This window comes from Leptodactylus fuscus, chromosome 5 (assembly GCF_031893055.1).
Source record: "Leptodactylus fuscus isolate aLepFus1 chromosome 5, aLepFus1.hap2, whole genome shotgun sequence".
NCBI classification, from domain to species: Eukaryota; Metazoa; Chordata; class Amphibia; order Anura; family Leptodactylidae; genus Leptodactylus; species Leptodactylus fuscus.
The window spans coordinates 50018830-50036950 of NC_134269.1; the positions used below are offsets into that span (position 1 = coordinate 50018830).

The 18121-nt window shown below is 46.5% G+C and overlaps 1 protein-coding gene across 1 annotated transcript in view; it reads right to left on the bottom strand.

Annotated features, from left to right (window-relative positions):
• Nucleotides 1–6697: 6697 nt before the first annotated feature.
• The window catches only part of NOX5 (NADPH oxidase 5), a 39406-nt gene continuing 27982 nt past the window's right edge, over nt 6698–18121 (bottom strand). Inside the window, exons 16-17 of the mRNA XM_075273155.1 lie at nt 6909–7075; nt 6698–6829 (exon numbers count right to left, since the gene is read on the bottom strand). Of these exons, the coding sequence (XP_075129256.1) occupies nt 6698–6829; nt 6909–7075 (299 nt within the window). The remainder of the gene's footprint in view (nt 6830–6908; nt 7076–18121) is intronic.

The following is an 18121-nucleotide window of genomic DNA, read 5'->3' on the forward strand; positions in this document are numbered from 1 at the left end:
ACGGCAGCAAATAGCTCCCTCCATTCCTGAACAATCAGTGTAGTTAGTTTGAACACCAATATACTAATTAAGACTCTCTACAGTCAGGTAGGTAGTGCTGGACTGTCTGCCAGGGATCACCCAGCTGATATTAGGTTAGCAGTTATTACTCAGGAAAGGTGGGGGCTAGAGAAAATATTCCAACTGCCCTGTAATCAGTGGAGTGGCACCGACTGAAGGATGCAAAGAATTGAAGATTGTGGAGGTGGTGAAAAGTTGTCTTTAAGTAAGCCATACACTTTATATAGCTGTTGATTCAATGCTTGTTCCTGCCTGTATATCCGCACATGCTTGAGTCCTCTGCAGGAAGAGGTGATTATTTCTGGTAGTGGCTTGTCTTCCATGAGAACAAAATGTTTGATCATGTTGAAATCAAATAAACCTCACCCATCTATTGCCCAAAAATTATCACCGTGGTAGAGTCAGGACACCCCATATAAATTAGATTGTTAACAGGGGCCACACGGTGGCTCAGTGGTTAGCACTGCAGCCTTGCAGTGCTGGAGTCCTGGTGTTCAAATCCCGCCAAGGGCAGAAAACCATCTGCAAGGAGTTTGTATGTTCTCCCCGTGTTTGCATGGATTTCCATCCCATATTCCAAAATAAAGACATACTGATAGGGAAAAATGTACATTGTGAGCTCTATGTTAGATTGTTAGCTGGTTCTGTTGAACTGGCAGGCTCACCAGTCATTGATCTAATATGGGCACCATTAGTATGGTCCTCTGGCAGACGTTGATGTCATGTGCATGGGCAGGAAAGAGCATCACAATCTTGAAGATTAAACTGCAGCAAAATTTGAAATCAAATATTATAATTTGAAAGGATCCCCATTAAGGTATTGTTAGAAATAGACTTGGGACCTTTAAAGCTGCTACTGTGAGGTTGCCAGTCTTTTATTAACACTTTCTGTTTGTATGTGTGTTCCCCTTTAAGAACTGCTTGTCTGTCTCCCCGAGTCTTTATTAGTCCACTTCCGTTTTTCCCTCACTGCTGGCTATTCAGTATTCCTAGTGGTTAAGCTGTTTGTACTTGTTTCTGTTCACCATTTGCATCTGACAGCTGGCGTCGGTTCCTGACTATGTTCTTGCCTTCTGAATCTGCCCCTACATTCCTTTCTGTTATGACCCCTGCTTGTCTCCTAGACTTCTCTCCACTGTACCAACTTTGTACCACGCAGATCTCTCACTGCCAACCAGAATGTCGACTAATCTCTGATGCCTTTTTGTACTCCGCTGACCTCTTGTTACTGCCTGGACCAATGACCACGATATACTCTGCCAAAAGCCTTGCGGCTGAAGCTGCTCTCCTGCTACTACAGATGCTTTCAGACCATCTGCCAGATCCAACACATTTCTGGAGAGTTATTCTACTTTTCTGGGTCTGCTGTTACATGTGGTGACCCTGGTTTGCTGTACTCTCTTCAATAGCTGCTAACTCTGGCTGAAAGATTCTGACAAGTCCATCCCCATCACTAGGGGCTCTGGTGAACACGTCCGGAGACTGAACTTCACTCTGTTGTGAGGTGCAGCGTGCTGGCTGCATTTACCATAGATTCTAGTGGAACCTGGTTTCCTGGAATTAGCCTTGTCTGTCTGAGTTTTGAACTGTATTTGCTCATAACAGGTATCTTCACATGGCCGATTTTAGAGCAGAATTTGAGGTGATCTTGTGCCTTAAATCTACTCCAAAAATGCCCCTAATCTGGGAAGCAGTGTCTAAAATAGAGCGTCATGCTCAAGCTCACTGTCATTTTTTGATGTAGTACGTGGCTTCATGTTGGTTATCCCTACTATATGAAGCTTATCCATGTCAATAACAGTCTTAGAAACCCAAGACTTAGCCTCAGCTATCTGCCATGGGTTCCACAGGGACATTTTTAGAGCAGTTTTTTCGCAGAAGTAAAAAATCTTCTATATGAACCTTTATTAGGGTCCATTCACAAGGAGGAAAATTGTAAGGAATTTGGTGTGGAATTTCAGCGCTGAAAAAAAAGCCTCCCATTAACATCAATGGGTTCTTTTTTTTCTGCTAGCAGAGAAAGGAACCCATTGAAGTCAATAGGAGGCTTTTTTTTCAGTGCTGAAATTCCACACCAAATTCCTCACCATTTTCCTCCATGTGAATGGACCCTTAAGGTGGGAACCAAAGTGTCTGGTCTCTGTGCAGTAGTACAAACACCCAATGAAATGACGGATGACTGAATCAAGTTGTCTACTGCTCTATATAAAAAGGGCCGTATAGACATCACTTTCAATAGATATCTTAGTGTTTGACATCTTGTTTGAAGAGTAGAATGAGAAATGCTTGAACACAGTCAAGAGTCATCTTATGTCTACGACCGCCATAATTGTGTCATTTCGCAGTCACAAAGCTCTGGTATAATACACACAGTTGTACCCACAAAGACTGGTCTTATTACTACTGATAATAATCGCCGCCTCTAAACTGCCAGTGTTATTTCACTGCCAAATATTCCAAGAGAGAAGTTGGCAGATATGTAGATGCTCGGGGCAGGGTCATAAATATTATAGCCTCTGTGAATAAGAAGGGTTAATTACAGATGAACTCTAGTGCATTAGCACATACAGCCATTGTAAATCACAGTCTGCAGGGGAAAATTTCCTTAAAACAATTGTTCCCTGTAGATCAATTGATAAAAAACACAACAGGCTTCAACATGAAGGTTATTGTGTGAAGGATCCCCGAGGTTTACTGTATTGTATTGCTGTGCATTTATATCATTAAAACTATGTTATACTCCACTGTTGACCTTGCTTTCTGTCATGCTGATTTTCCCCTCTGGTCCAGGTTTGCGGTGATATGTGACTGTGACCCAAACTTTGTTCCCGCTGTAACTCTTTATATTGTCATTGTAGTGTAACTTATGCTACAACCAGGAACCGTGAATCTGGGCTTGTTAGAAAAAAAAGAGAAAAACTGGTGGGCATTAGCTGAGTCAGTAATGATTTGTCATGTGCTGTTATGCGCCGCTCCGTGAGTTGTTTTCAAGAAATGACTACACGTATAAGCTTAGATGGCATAACGTGTTATATGGTACATTACGGTATATCTAACCCATTATACATCTGCCAACCATTAAGGTGGACCAATAAAGAGTGGGACAAAGATACACAAGGGAACCCAAAATTGGCATATATAAAGGGGGCATAAAAACTCGGAAGAATTGCAATAAAGGTTCAGAAGAACCCCCACCACTGGGCGAGAGACTCATGTAGCATGTACCGATCCTCAGGTTGGTGATTCTTGGGGAGATTTCCTAAATTCTTTCCAATAAAAATTCATTCTATGTGAATAATCTTTTTTATGTTTAAAAATTTGTTGTCTACTTTAAATAATCCATTTTTATTACAAGGGTCCCCAAAATAAAGCTGGAGATAGATTATTCAATTGCTGAGACCCCCAGTGATAAGCTATAACCTCTATTGTCAACTTAGCAGCAAGGGTTCAATTCTTCTTCAGCGCCTCTACAGAGAAAAGGAGGTATTACATGATGAAAAGGTTATCCATATAATGCATGGATAGACAAGGTCCTCCAGAGAGACGGACACTCTTTGAAGTTGCTCTGTGCTTGGACCAATTGATGGAGGACTGAAGGGAACCCCTACCGGGTATTATTGCTATTATATGGTTTTCTAAACCAGATAGTCCCTTTAAACTGGTTCTATTGAGATGACTCTGACTGTAAACTAGAGGTTTTCTTTATAGACAGTCAAATGTCTTTATAAATGGCTTCCCTTTTTTATTACTTTTTGTCTAATATAAACAAAGCCGCCTTGGCTATGGACGCCCCAGAGAGACAGATTTGCAGTCCTGTGAGCCTGTGTGAGCAGATAAGAAACAGTTGAAATGACGAGCCATGCTTTGTAAATTGGATTGTTAGCAGTAACTTGTTATTCTTCTGTCTAAATGAAGACATTGAAGGGGACCACTGGGAGGACAAGAGCAAAAGACATAAGCACTTGTCAGGGTACTCAGGTTTTCCCTGTTCGTTCATAAGAGTAGAGGCTGGCTCATCTGCCAATAGGCAAGAGATAAGCGGCAGCAGCAGCTCGAAGCATGGGGAATTTCAGGACGGAACAATACTTACAATAATAATTCAGATATCACACTGTAATATAGAGATGTGCAGCTGGAGAGTTCCAGGATTATGGAGACGATGGCCAATAATATTAAGAAGTAGATGTAGTCTACATATTGTGCAGGCAGAGCTGGATTATCCATTAAGCAATCTAAGCAGCTACATAGGCAGATAGCCATGTGCTGTCAACTGAAGTGATCTGGATCATTCACATCAGTAATTACATTGGACACGCTGGATTAACATCTTCTGGTACAGAAATAAATTGCACAATATGTTTACTCCATTGACCATAATTCCAGAAATTCAGTAAACTGCACAATTTTCACAGTCCTTAAAGGTAGTTAGTCAGTACTTGTGATACTCAAAACTGCTGACAGCGCCAGTGACATAACTAAAGTCTTTTGGGCCCCAGTGCAAACTTTGACCGGGGCCACCTACAGTGTATTTTTTGATAGTGATTAGAGATGAGCGAGTTGTATTTGATTGAATACCTCACTCCCATAGGAATGCATGTAAGCGGCCGAACACCAAGGGGATAAGTGCATCGAATATTCACTGCGTTTAACCCCTTGGTGTTTGGCCGCTTACACGCATTCCTATGGAAGCAAGGTATTCAATCGAATACTACTCGCTCATCCCTAATAGTGATGGTTATGGGTTCTGCACTCTCAGATACTTGAAACTGATACAACTATAGGACCCACAACTACAGTTATCAAGAATAGGGAGGGTGAGCAGCACAGCTTCCGGCATATAAACAATACTGAGAGCTGTGTGCTCTGGGAGACAGCTGATCTGCGAGGTCCTAACAGTCTAAGAGATCAGTGGGAGTGCAACACCTGTGACCCCTGCTGTTCAGTTGTTTTAAGGGACCTCTTGCTATTTACATTGCATAGATTTACATAGTATCTGTTTTATAGTGACCATGTAATTACAGCCTGTAGTAACATCACATGGCTGCTATGAAACAGATGGCATGTGATAGAATTGGTGATGGGGCCCCCACATTATAATATGCTCCTCAGAGCCCCCCCAATATAATATGTTCCACAGTGGCCTCACACAATATAATGTTCCACAGTGGCTCCACATAGTATTATATGCTCACCACAGTAGCCCCACATAGTATAATGTTCCACAATGGCCCCACACAGTATAATATGCTCCTCACAGTGGCCCCACACAAAATAATGCTCCACAGTGGCCCTATACAGTATAATGCTCCACATAGTATATGCTCACCACAGTGGCCCTACATACCGTAGTATAATGCTCCACAGTGGCCTCACACAGTATAATATGCTCCCAAGAGCCCTCCCTCAAGCAGCTTCAGTGAACCCTACAAAATTTGTTTTGTAGGGGGGGGGGCCTGGTGAGTAAAAATAACATACTCACCTTGCCTCACTTCTCCTGAGCATCATCTCTCTGTTTTTCTTGCTCTAGTATAATCTTGAGGCCTTTTTGGCCTGCGAATGATGTCAAATACCCAAGGGCTCACTGCTGGGGCCTGTGATTGGGCCTCAGCGGTCATGCAGAGCGCACCTGCATAATGACATCAGCATGCCCTACGTGACCGCTGAGGCTCAATCACAGGCATCAGCGGTGACTACCAGGGCATATCAGATCAGTTGCAGCCCAGAAGTGCCCTGAAGAGTATGCTGGGTATGGTCAGAAGCTCAGGAGAGGTGAGTGAGTATAAGTGTTTGCCATTTTTGCTCAATTGACTGGAAAAACTTTGCCCAACATCCTCCAACACATTGCTCAAGTGACATTGTTCATCTATAACAGGGTTTAGGATTGAACATTTGAAACACCTAATATCTCCATATATTAATCCACTACGACAATTGTGCCAACTGTCCCGGATTAGCCAAGAGAGTCCCTAATTTTGATTATCAGTCTCAGCAAATCTGAGCAAAAGAGAGCTTAGAAATGTTTACATGCATATTTTCAATAAACATCAAATACTATGTCGATAGTGGCCAAATTCATATCACGGTAAGATCACTGCTTGGTTACAATCAGTAATTTTCAACTTTTCAAAAATCCTCTTTTATTATCCACAACTCACAGTTAAAGCTGAATAAATACACAGGCGTATCAAGACCAAACTATAATCCTATTGTATTGATCCAAAATAGTGCAAAATAAAAAAAAAAATCCCCGTGATGTAGGTGACTATTGCCAACCTTACCGACAATTAAGAAATAATCCCTATCACCATTCTAGTTCCAGAAATGTGGTACCCATAATACGGTATGTAATACTATTATTTTCCAGAAAGGCATCCATGCTTCTTATTCTTTGAATCAGCCATCACAACAAGATCTTACGCCTACGTCTTAGATGATCTCATTGCTGTTACAGTAAAGAATCCCCATCGATGATGATGATGAAACCTTCTTCCCTTTAGATGTAGAGGATGCCCCCTTGTTATAGTTAAAGGCTGTTTTACATCGACACTTCTATTACACAAGGATATGGGATCCATACAGTAGTATTATTAGTTCATTTATTTCTTGTGTTATATAACAATACAAAGTAAACCAAGTGCTAGAAATTCTCTTTGAAAAACTTGAAGTTGAACTGCTCGCAATGGGCCTTGATCACCTTCGACAGGGCTGGAGATCCACAGAAGAAGACCTGCACTTTCCCCTTGTTCTCTTGTTCAATTTTCTGGAAAACCTACAATAACAAAGCATATGTAAGGGAACAACAAGAAAAATAACCAAAGGAGTTATAATACAAAAGAAGTTGCTATTACTTTATTCCAGTCTGGACGGCCTGGTTGGGTTCGGGTCTTTAGCCCTGTGATAGAGTCTCTTTGTTCTTTTTTGGCGAGAAGGTCCAGTGCCATCTGTAGTCCAATGGCTTTCATGTCATTCTTGCTGAGAGCTGACGTCATGTACATATGCATCTCTAGAAATCTGCCTGTGAAAAAGAAACAAGTGTATGTTTTCCACATAGTTCTGGCTATTGTATGTGAAATTTTAGCAACCTGGCAGAAGTCCAAAGCCAACTCCATTGAGACAGTCTTGCACTACCACATAATAAGAAGCCTATTTCTGCGTGTGACATTGCATAGATGTCAGCAATACTTTTTGCTATGGAAGCAGATTGATTTGCATTGTCGTGCCTACACTGTACATAGCGTCCTTTGTTCGGAGTGTCTTCTGTGAATCTGGTTGCTGTGTAACTGACTGGCACGTATACAATGGCAGGACATGCTATTTGTAGAAAGATTTTCATGCTTTTTCGTTTTAGATCTGCGTCTCTACACTAGATCACTATGGGGCTAAGAAAAGATTTGTGAATACAAAGCATTGGTTGGGAAAATTCTATAATAATGTCTCTGACCATTGTATTTGTTACTGGAGCCTAAATATATTCATCACCTCTGCCTCCAAGAAAACATGGTTATTAATGCTTGTAGGATAGCAATGAGGGATCGGGGAGGGGTAAAATAATTCTAGTATTTTCTAGCAGATAAGAGCTTTTATACCTTATATGGAGCCACAAATCCCTGCATCTCATTATAGTATTACATTATTACATATATTATATTATATTATATTATATTATGCAGCTTGATAGCATACAGATTTCTACAACTCCCATTGTGTCACATGGGAATGGTAAAAATCCATGCAGTGTTCTTCTCAGAGTGGCAGCTGCAGAGCGTGGAAAACTAGCGACAGCGAAACTACAAGTAATTTCGAGAATAAGAATGGCCTTTTATGTAGGTTAGCTTGGTTTTTATACAAAGAATGAGTAAAACTCTTGATACTGTGCCCATGACTATTATTGCCCAGGAGGTCACATAATTCTGAGTTCACCCCCTGAGAAATACAGAACTAATGTATGTATTATATCATAATTTACATAACGTGCAGTAGGTAACCCAAAGTTTTATCATGAAAAGAATTTTCCTGGATGTTGGTATTGATGACCTATTCTGAGGATATGTTATCAATATGAGATTGGTGGGGGCCAACTCCCAACAACACAATGATTGGTGTGTGCCGCATCCACTTAAAGAGGACCTTTCGTGAGTTGGGGCACATGCGGTTTTATATACCACTGGAAAGCCGACAGTGCGCTGAATTCAGCGCACTGTCAGCTTTCATGATATGTGCCCCAGGTGAAGAGCTATCAGTGCTGGTACTGTAGCTCTTCACCATCAGAGGGGCGTTTCTGACAGTCAAGAACGTCCTTCTTCACAGCAGCCCCTATAGTGCAGTACTGTGAGAGCGGTGAGGAACGCCTACCTCCTCTCCTGATAATACTCGTCTATGGACGAGCACTGTGAGAAGAGGGAGGAGACATTCCTCACCGCTCTCACAGTACAGTGCTATAGGTGTTGCTGTGAAGAAGGACGTTCTTGACAGACTGTCAGAAACGCCCCTCTGACGGTGAAGAGCTACAGTACCGGCACCGATAGCTCTTCACCTGGGGCACAGATCATGAAACCATGAAAGGTCCTCTTTAACAAGCCTGTGACATCACATTACTGCAGATCATTGCACATCATTGCAGCTCAGACCTCTTTAAAAGAATGAAATTGAGTAGGGGCTTAACTAGCAAAAACTGGGTCCCATAGCAAGCTTTTGACTTGACCCTCCCTCCCACCCAGCATAATGCCCACATGTTGAGAAGCACCCTTTACTGGCCTCCATTTGGTAAAACACTATATTTACTGGCTCCCACACAGTATACAGTATTCCCCATTTACACAAAGTATAATGCCCCACAGTGGCCCCTCCACACAGTATAGTGTACTATAGTGGCCTCTCCATACAGTATCAGGCCCCATACTGTCCGTTCCAGACAGTACAATCTACTATAGTGGTCATTCACACTGTATAAAGTCCCACAATGGCCTGTCACATAGTATAATGTGCCATAGTAGCCTCCATACAGTATAATGTTCCACAGTGGTCCCTCTATGAAGTATCATGTCCCATAGTGGCCCCTCCACGCAGTATAATGTCCCATAGTGGCCCCTCCACGCAGTATAATGTCCCATAGTGGCCCCTCAAGACAGTATAATGTCATATAGTGAACCCTGCACATAGTATAAAGTCCCACAATGGCCATGCCATACAGTATAATGTGCCATAGTGGCCCCCATACAGTATCATGTCCCAAAGTGGTCCCTCCATGAAGGACAATGTACCATAGTGGCTCCTCAAGACAGTATAATGTCATATAGTGACTAGAGATGAGCGAATACTATTCGAAATGGCAGTTTCAAATAGCATGCTCCCATAGGAATGAATGGGAGCGGCCGGTGCACAGGGGGTTAAGCGGCTGGCGCCGGCTGCGGCCATTCATTCCTATGGGAGCGTGCTATTCAAAACTGTCGTTTTGAATAGTATTCACTTATCTATAATAGTGACCCCTGCACACAATATAAAGTCCCACAATGGCCCCACCACACAGTATAATGTGCCATAGTGGCCCCCATACAGTATCATATCCCACAGTGGTCCCTCATAAAGTATAATGTCCCATAGTAGTCTTCATAAATAGAGATGAGCGAGTACTGTTCGGATCAGCTGATCCGAACAGCACGCACGCATTGAAATGAATGGACGTAGCCGACACGCGGGGGGTTAAGCAGCCGGCCGGCGTCAAAGCGGAAGTACCAGGTAGAGATGAGCGAACAGTGTTCTATCGAACTCATGTTCGATCGGATATTAGGCTGTTCGGCATGTTCGAATCGAATCGAACACCGCGTAGTAAAGTGCGCCATTACTCGATTCCCCTCCCACCTTCCCTGGCGCCTTTTTTGCTCCAATAACAGCGCAGGGTAGGTGGGACAGGAACTACGACACCGGTGACGTTGAAAAAAGTAGGCAAAACCCATTGGCTGCCGAAAACATGTGACCTCTAATTTAAAAGAACAGCGCCGCCCAGCTTCGCGTCATTCTGAGCTTGCAATTCACCGGGGACGGAGGTTTCCGTCCAGTTAGCTAGGGGTTAGATTCTGGGTAGGCAGGGACAGGCTAGATAGGAAGGAGAAGACAACCAACAGATCTTATAAGAGCTAAATTCCAGGGAGAAGCTTGTCAGTGTAACGTGGCACTAACGGGCTCAATCGCCGCAACCCAGCTTTCCCAGGATCCTGAATGGAATACACTGTCAGTGTATTCCCATATACCCGATATATACCCCGATACCCGTTCCAACGGTGTGCCCCCCCACCTTCACCCCAGAAATACCCTGCAAGTCCCCTAGCAATAGAATTGGGGCTATATACACCCACAATTTTTACTACTGGTATACAGTGCCATTGTCTGACTGGGAATTCAAAGAATATATTGGGAATACAAATACCCTCATTTCTTGCTACTGCCATATAGTGCCAGTTTCTGACTGGTAATTCAAAGAATATATTGTGGTTACGTGCACCCACAATTTTTACTACTGGTATACAGTGCCATTGTCTGACTGGGAATTCAAAGAATATATTGGGAATACAAATACCCTCATTTCTTGCTACTGCCATATAGTGCCAGTGTCTGACTGGGAATTCAAAGAATATATTGGGGTTACGTGCACCCACAATTTTTACTACTGGTATACAGTGCCATTGTCTGACTGGGAATTCAAAGAATATATTGGGGTTATAAATACCCTCATTTCTTGCTACTGCCATATAGTGCCAGTTTCTGACTGGTAATTCAAAGAATATATTGTGGTTACGTGCACCCACAATTTTTACTACTGGTATACAGTGCCATTGTCTGACTGGGAATTCAAAGAATATATCGGGGTTATAAATGCCCTCATTTCTTGCTACTGCCATATAGTGCCAGTTTCTGACTGGGAATTCAAAGAATATATTGGGGTTACGTGCACCCACAATTTTTACTACTGGTATACAGTGCCATTGTCTGACTGGGAATTCAAAGAATATATTGGGGTTATAAATACCCTCATTTCTTGCTACTGCCATATAGTGCCAGTTTCTGACTGGTAATTCAAAGAATATATTGTGGTTACGTGCACCCACAATTTTTACTACTGGTATACAGTGCCATTGTCTGACTGGGAATTCAAAGAATATATTGGGGTTATAAATACCCTCATTTCTTGCTACTGCCATATAGTGCCAGTTTCTGACTGGGAATTCAAAGAATATATTGGGGTTACGTGCACCCACAATTTTTACTACTGGTATACAGTGCCATTGTCTGACTGGGAATTCAAAGAATATATTGGGAATACAAATACCCTCATTTCTTGCTACTGCCATATAGTGCCATTGTCTGACTGGGAATTCAAAGAATATATTGGGGTTACGTGCACCCACAATTTTTACTACTGGTATACAGTGCCAATTTCTAACTAGGAATTCAAAATGCGCAAGGCTCCCGGAAAGGGACGTGGACGAGGCCGTGGGCGAGGTCGGGGGAATGGTTCTGGGGAGCAAGGTAGCAGTGAAGCCACAGGGCGTCCCGTGCCTACTCCTGTGGGGCAGCAAGCATTGCGCCACTCCACAGTGCCAGGGTTGCTTGCCACATTAACTAAACTGCAGGGTACAAACCTTAGTAGGCCCGAGAACCAGGAACAGGTCTTGCAATGGCTGTCAGAGAACGCTTACAGCACATTGTCCAGCAGCCAGTCAGACTCTGCCTCCTCTCCTCCTATTACCCAACAGTCTTGTCTTCCTTCCTCCCAAAATTCCGAAGCTTTACAGAACAATAACCCAAACTGTCCCTGCTCCCCAGAGCTGTTCTCCGCTCCTTTCATTGTCCCTCAACCTGCCTCTCCACGTCACGATTCCACGAACCTAACAGAGGAGCATCTGTGTCCAGATGCTCAAACACTAGAGTCTCCTCCATCTCCGTTCGATTTGGTGGTGGATGACCAGCAACCCACCCTCATCGACGATGATGTGACGCAGTTGCCGTCAGGGCATCCAGTTGACCGGCGCATTGTGCGGGAGGAGGAGATGAGACAGGAGTTGGAAGAGGAAGTGGTGGATGATGAGGACACTGACCCGACCTGGACAGGGGGGATGTCAAGCGGGGAAAGTAGTGTGGATGTTGAGGCAGGTGCAGCACCAAAAAGGGTAGCTAGAGGCAGAGGCAGAGGTCAGCAGCTTAGGCGAAGCCAGGCCACACCCGGAATCTCCCAAGATGTTCCAGTTCGTACCCAGCCCCGAAAAACTCCCACCTCGAGGGCACGTTTCTCGAAGGTGTGGAGTCTTTTCAAGGAATGCGCCGAGGACAGATATAGTGTTGTCTGCACAATTTGCCTCTCGAAATTGATTAGGGGCTCTGAGAAGAGCAACCTGTCCACCACTTCAATGCGCCGTCATTTGGAATCCAAGCACTGGAATCAGTGGCAGGCAGCAACGGCAGGACAAAGGCCGCCTGCCGTTCACGCCACTGCCACTGCCTCTGCCACTGCCACTGCTGACTGTGCTGGCGATGCACTCCAGAGGACGAGCCAGGACACCACTTCATCTGCCTCCGCCACTTTGTTGACTTCTACCTCATCCTCCCCTGGTCCTGTCTTATCTCCTTCTCCTGCACCATCAAAGGCACCATCAGGCGTTTCTTTACAACAACCCACCATCTCTCAGACATTGGAGCGGCGGCAGAAATACACTGCTAACCACCCACACGCGCAAGCCTTGAACGCCAACATCGCTAAACTGCTGGCCCAGGAGATGTTGGCGTTCCGGCTTGTTGAAACTCCCGCCTTCCTGGACCTGATGGCAACTGCGGCACCTCGCTATGCCGTCCCTAGCCGTCACTACTTCTCCCGGTGTGCCGTCCCCGCCTTGCACCAGCACGTGTCACTCAACATCAGGCGGGCCCTTAGTTCCGCGCTTTGCACAAAGGTCCACTTGACCACGGACGCGTGGACAAGTGCATGCGGACAGGGACGCTACATTTCACTGACGGCACACTGGGTGAATGTAGTTGAGGCTGGGACTGCTTCCCAAACTGGCCCGGTGTACCTCGTCTCCCCGCCTAACATTCCTGGCAGGGACACGAGAAGAACACCCCCCTCCTCCTCTACCGCCTCCTCCTCCGCCACCGCCTCCTCCTCCGCCACCGCCTCCTCCTCCGCTGTTAGATTGACCCCAGCTACGAGTTGGAAACGTTGCAGCACTGGCGTTGGTAGACGTCAGCAGGCTGTGCTGAAGCTGATCAGCTTGGGGGACAGACAGCACACTGCCTCCGAGGTGAGGGATGCCCTCCTCGATGAGACGGCAATATGGTTTGAGCCGCTGCACCTGGGCCCAGGCATGGTCGTTTGTGATAACGGCCGGAACCTGGTAGCAGCTCTGGAGCTTGCCGGACTCCAACATGTTCCATGCCTGGCCCACGTCTTCAACCTAGTGGTGCAACGTTTCCTAAAGAGCTACCCCAATGTTCCAGAGCTACTGGTGAAAGTGCGGCGCATGTGCGCCCACTTTCGCAAGTCGACAGTAGCCGCTGCTAGCTTAAAATCTCTCCAGCAACGCCTGCATGTGCCACAACACCGGCTTTTGTGCGACGTCCCCACACGCTGGAACTCAACGTTTCAGATGTTGAATAGAGTGGTTGAGCAGCAGAGACCTTTGATGGAATACCAGCTACAAAACCCTAGGGTGCCACAAAGTCAGCTGCCTCAGTTTCACATCCATGAGTGGCCATGGATGAGAGACCTTTGTGACATCCTACGGGTCTTTGAGGAGTCCACAAGGAGGGTGAGCTCTGAGGATGCGATGGTGAGCCTTACAATCCCGCTCTTGTGTGTTCTGAGAGAATCCCTGATTGACATCAGGGATAACTCAGATCACACAGAGGAGTTAGGGATAGCATCCGATCCGTCACAGCTGGAGAGTAGGTCCACACATCTGTCCGCTTCACTGCGTTTAATGGAGGAGGAGGAGGAGGAGGAGGAGGAAGAAGAGTTGTCCGATGATGTGATGGTGATACAGGAGGCTTCCGGGCAACTTCGAATCGTCCCATTGTTGCAGCGCGGATGGGTAGACATGGAGGATGAGGAGGAAATGGAGATTGAACTTTCCGGTGGGGCCAGAGGAGTCATGCCAACTAACACTGTGGCAGACATGGCTGAGTTCATGTTGGGGTGCTTTACAACCGACAAGCGTATTGTCAAAATCATGGAGGACAACCAGTACTGGATCTTTGCTATCCTTGACCCCCGGTATAAAAACAACATCTCGTCTTTTATTCCGGTAGAGGGGAGGGCCAATCGCATCAATGCTTGCCACAGGCAATTGGTGCAGAATATGATGGAGATGTTTCCAGCATGTGACGTTGGCGGCAGGGAGGGCAGTTCCTCCAGTAGGCAACCAAGTTCTCACCGGTCCACACAAACGAGGGGCACACTGTCTAAGGTCTGGGACACCTTGATGGCACCCCCTCGCCAAAGTGCCGCCACGGAGGGTCCTAGTGTCACCAGGCGTGAGAAGTATAGGCGCATGTTGCGGGAATACCTTTCCGACCACAGCCCTGTCCTCTCCGACCCCTCTGCGCCCTACACGTATTGGGTGTCGAAGTTGGACCTGTGGCTTGAACTTGCCCTATATGCCTTGGAGGTGCTGTCCTGTCCTGCCGCCAGCGTCCTATCTGAGAGGGTGTTCAGTGCAGCCGGTGGCATCATCACTGACAAGCGCACCCGTCTGTCAGCTGAGAGTGCCGACCGGCTCACTTTGATAAAAATGAACCACCACTGGGTAGAGCCGTCATTTTTGTGCCCACCTGTGTAAAGCACCCCAACATGAAACTCCATGTCTGTACTCAACCTCTCCAATTCCTCCGCATCCTCATACTCATCCACCATAAGCGTTGCACAATTCTGCTAATACTAGGCTCCCTCCACCCTGATTTCCACCAACTCTGCTGGTTAGAGGCTCCCTCCACCATGAATTTGCCCAAACTGGGCTGTTTAGAGGCTCCCTCCACCATGAATTGGTCCAAACTGGGGTTTTTAGAGGCTCCCTCCACCATGAATTGGTCCAAACTGGGCTGTTTAGCGGCTCCCTCCACCATTAATTGGTCCAAACTGGGCTGGTTAGAGGCTCCCTCCACCATGAATTGGTCCAAACTGGGTTTTTTAGAGGCTCCCTCCACCATGAATTGGTCCAAACTGGGGTTTTTAGAGGCTCCCTCCACCATGAATTGGTCCAAACTGGGCTGTTTAGCGGCTCCCTCCACCATTAATTGGTCCAAACTGGGCTGGTTAGAGGCTCCCTCCACCATGAATTGGTCCAAACTTGGCTGTTTAGAGGCTCCCTCCACCATTAATTGGTCCAAACTGGGCTGGTTAGAGGCTCCCTCCACCATGAATTTGCCCAAACTGGGCTGTTTAGAGGCTCCCTCCACCATGAATTGGTCCAAACTGGGTTTTTTAGAGGCTCCCTCCACCATGAATTTGCCCACACTGGGCTGGTTAGAGGCTCCCTCCACCATGAATTGGTCCAAACTGGGGTTTTTAGAGGCTCCCTCCACCATGAATTGGTCCAAACTTGGCTGTTTAGAGGCTCCCTCCACCATTAATTGGTCCAAACTGGGCTGGTTAGAGGCTCCCTCCACCATGAATTGGTCCAAACTGGGTTTTTTAGAGGCTCCCTCCACCATGAATTTGCCCAAACTGGGCTGTTTAGAGGCTCCCTCCACCATGAATTGGTCCAAACTGGGCTGGTTAGAGGCTCCCTCCACCATGAATTTCCCAAAACTTGGCTGTTTAGAGGCTCCCTCCACCATTAATTGGTCCAAACTGGGTTGGTTAGAGGCTCCCTCCACCATGAATTGGTCCAAACTTGGCTGTTTAGAGGCTCCCTCCACCATTAATTGGTCCAAACTGGGCTGGTTAGAGGCTCCCTCCACCATGAATTTGCCCAAACTGGGCTGTTTAGAGGCTCCCTCCACCATGAATTGGTCCAAACTGGGGTTTTTAGAGGCTCCCTCCACCATGAATTGGTCCAAACTTGGCTGTTTAGAGGCTCCCTCCACCATTAATTGGTCCAAACTGGGCTGGTTAGAGGCTCCCTCCACCATGAATTTGCCCACACTGGGCTGGTTAGAGGCTCCCTCCACCATGAATTTCCCAAAACTTGGCTGTTTAGAGGCTCTCTCCACCATTAATTGGTCCAAACTGGGCTGGTTAGAGGCTCCCTCCACCATGAATTGGTCCAAACTTGGCTGTTTAGAGGCTCCCTCCACCATTAATTGGTCCAAACTGGGCTGGTTAGAGGCTCCCTCCACCATGAATTTGCCCAAACTGGGCTGTTTAGAGGCTCCCTCCACCATGAATTGGTCCAAACTGGGTTTTTTAGAGGCTCCCTCCACCATGAATTTGCCCACACTGGGCTGGTTAGAGGCTCCCTCCACCATGAATTTCCCAAAACTTGGCTGTTTAGAGGCTCCCTCCACCATTAATTGGTCCAAACTGGGCTGGTTAGAGGCTCCCTCCACCATGAATTGGTCCAAACTGGGCTGGTTAGAGGCTCCCTCCACCATGAATTTGCCCAAACTGGGCTGTTTAGAGGCTCCCTCCACCATGAATTGGTCCAAACTGGGTTTTTTAGAGGCTCCCTCCACCATGAATTGGTCCAAACTGGGCTGTTTAGAGGCTCCCTCCACCATGAATTTGCCCAAACTGGGCTGGTTAGAGGCTCCCTCCACCATGAATTGGTCCAAACTGGGCTGGTTAGAGGCTCCCTCCACCATGAATTTGCCCAAACTGGGCTGTTTAGAGGCTCCCTCCACCATGAATTGGTCCAAACTGGGTTTTTTAGAGGCTCCCTCCACCATGAATTGGTCCAAACTGGGCTGTTTAGAGGCTCCCTCCACCATGAATTTGCCCAAACTGGGCTGGTTAGAGGCTCCCTCCACCATTAATTGGTCCAAACTGGGCTGGTTAGAGGCTCCCTCCACCATGAATTTGCCCAAACTGGGCTGTTTAGAGGCTCCCTCCACCATGAATTTGCCCAAACTGGGCTGTTTAGAGGCTCCCTCCACCATGAATTTGCCCAAACTGGGCTGGTTAGAGGCTCCCTCCACCATGAATTTGCCCACACTGGGCTGGTTAGAGGCTCCCTCCACCATGAATTGGTCCAAACTGGGTTTTTTAGAGGCTCCCTCCACCATGAATTTGCCCACACTGGGCTGGTTAGAGGCTCCCTCCACCATGAATTTCCCAAAACTTGGCTGTTTAGAGGCTCCCTCCACCATTAATTGGTCCAAACTGGGCTGGTTAGAGGCTCCCTCCACCATGAATTGGTCCAAACTTGGCTGTTTAGAGGCTCCCTCCACCATTAATTGGTCCAAACTGGGCTGGTTAGAGGCTCCCTCCACCATGAATTTGCCCAAACTGGGCTGTTTAGAGGCTCCCTCCACCATGAATTGGTCCAAACTGGGGTTTTTAGAGGCTCCCTCCACCATGAATTGGTCCAAACTTGGCTGTTTAGAGGCTCCCTCCACCATTAATTGGTCCAAACTGGGCTGGTTAGAGGCTCCCTCCACCATGAATTGGTCCAAACTGGGTTTTTTAGAGGCTCCCTCCACCATGAATTGGTCCAAACTGGGGTTTTTAGAGGCTCCCTCCACCATGAATTGGTCCAAACTGGGCTGTTTAGCGGCTCCCTCCACCATTAATTGGTCCAAACTGGGCTGGTTAGAGGCTCCCTCCACCATGAATGTGCCCAAACTGGGCTGTTTAGAGGCTCCCTCCACCATGAATTTGCCCAAACTGGGCTGGTTAGAGGCTCCCTCCACCATGAATTGGTCCAAACTGGGGTTTTTAGAGGCTCCCTCCACCATGAATTGGTCCAAACTTGGCTGTTTAGAGGCTCCCTCCACCATTAATTGGTCCAAACTGGGCTGGTTAGAGGCTCCCTCCACCATGAATTGGTCCAAACTTGGCTGTTTAGAGGCTCCCTCCACCATTAATTGGTCCAAACTGGGCTGGTTAGAGGCTCCCTCCACCATGAATTTGCCCAAA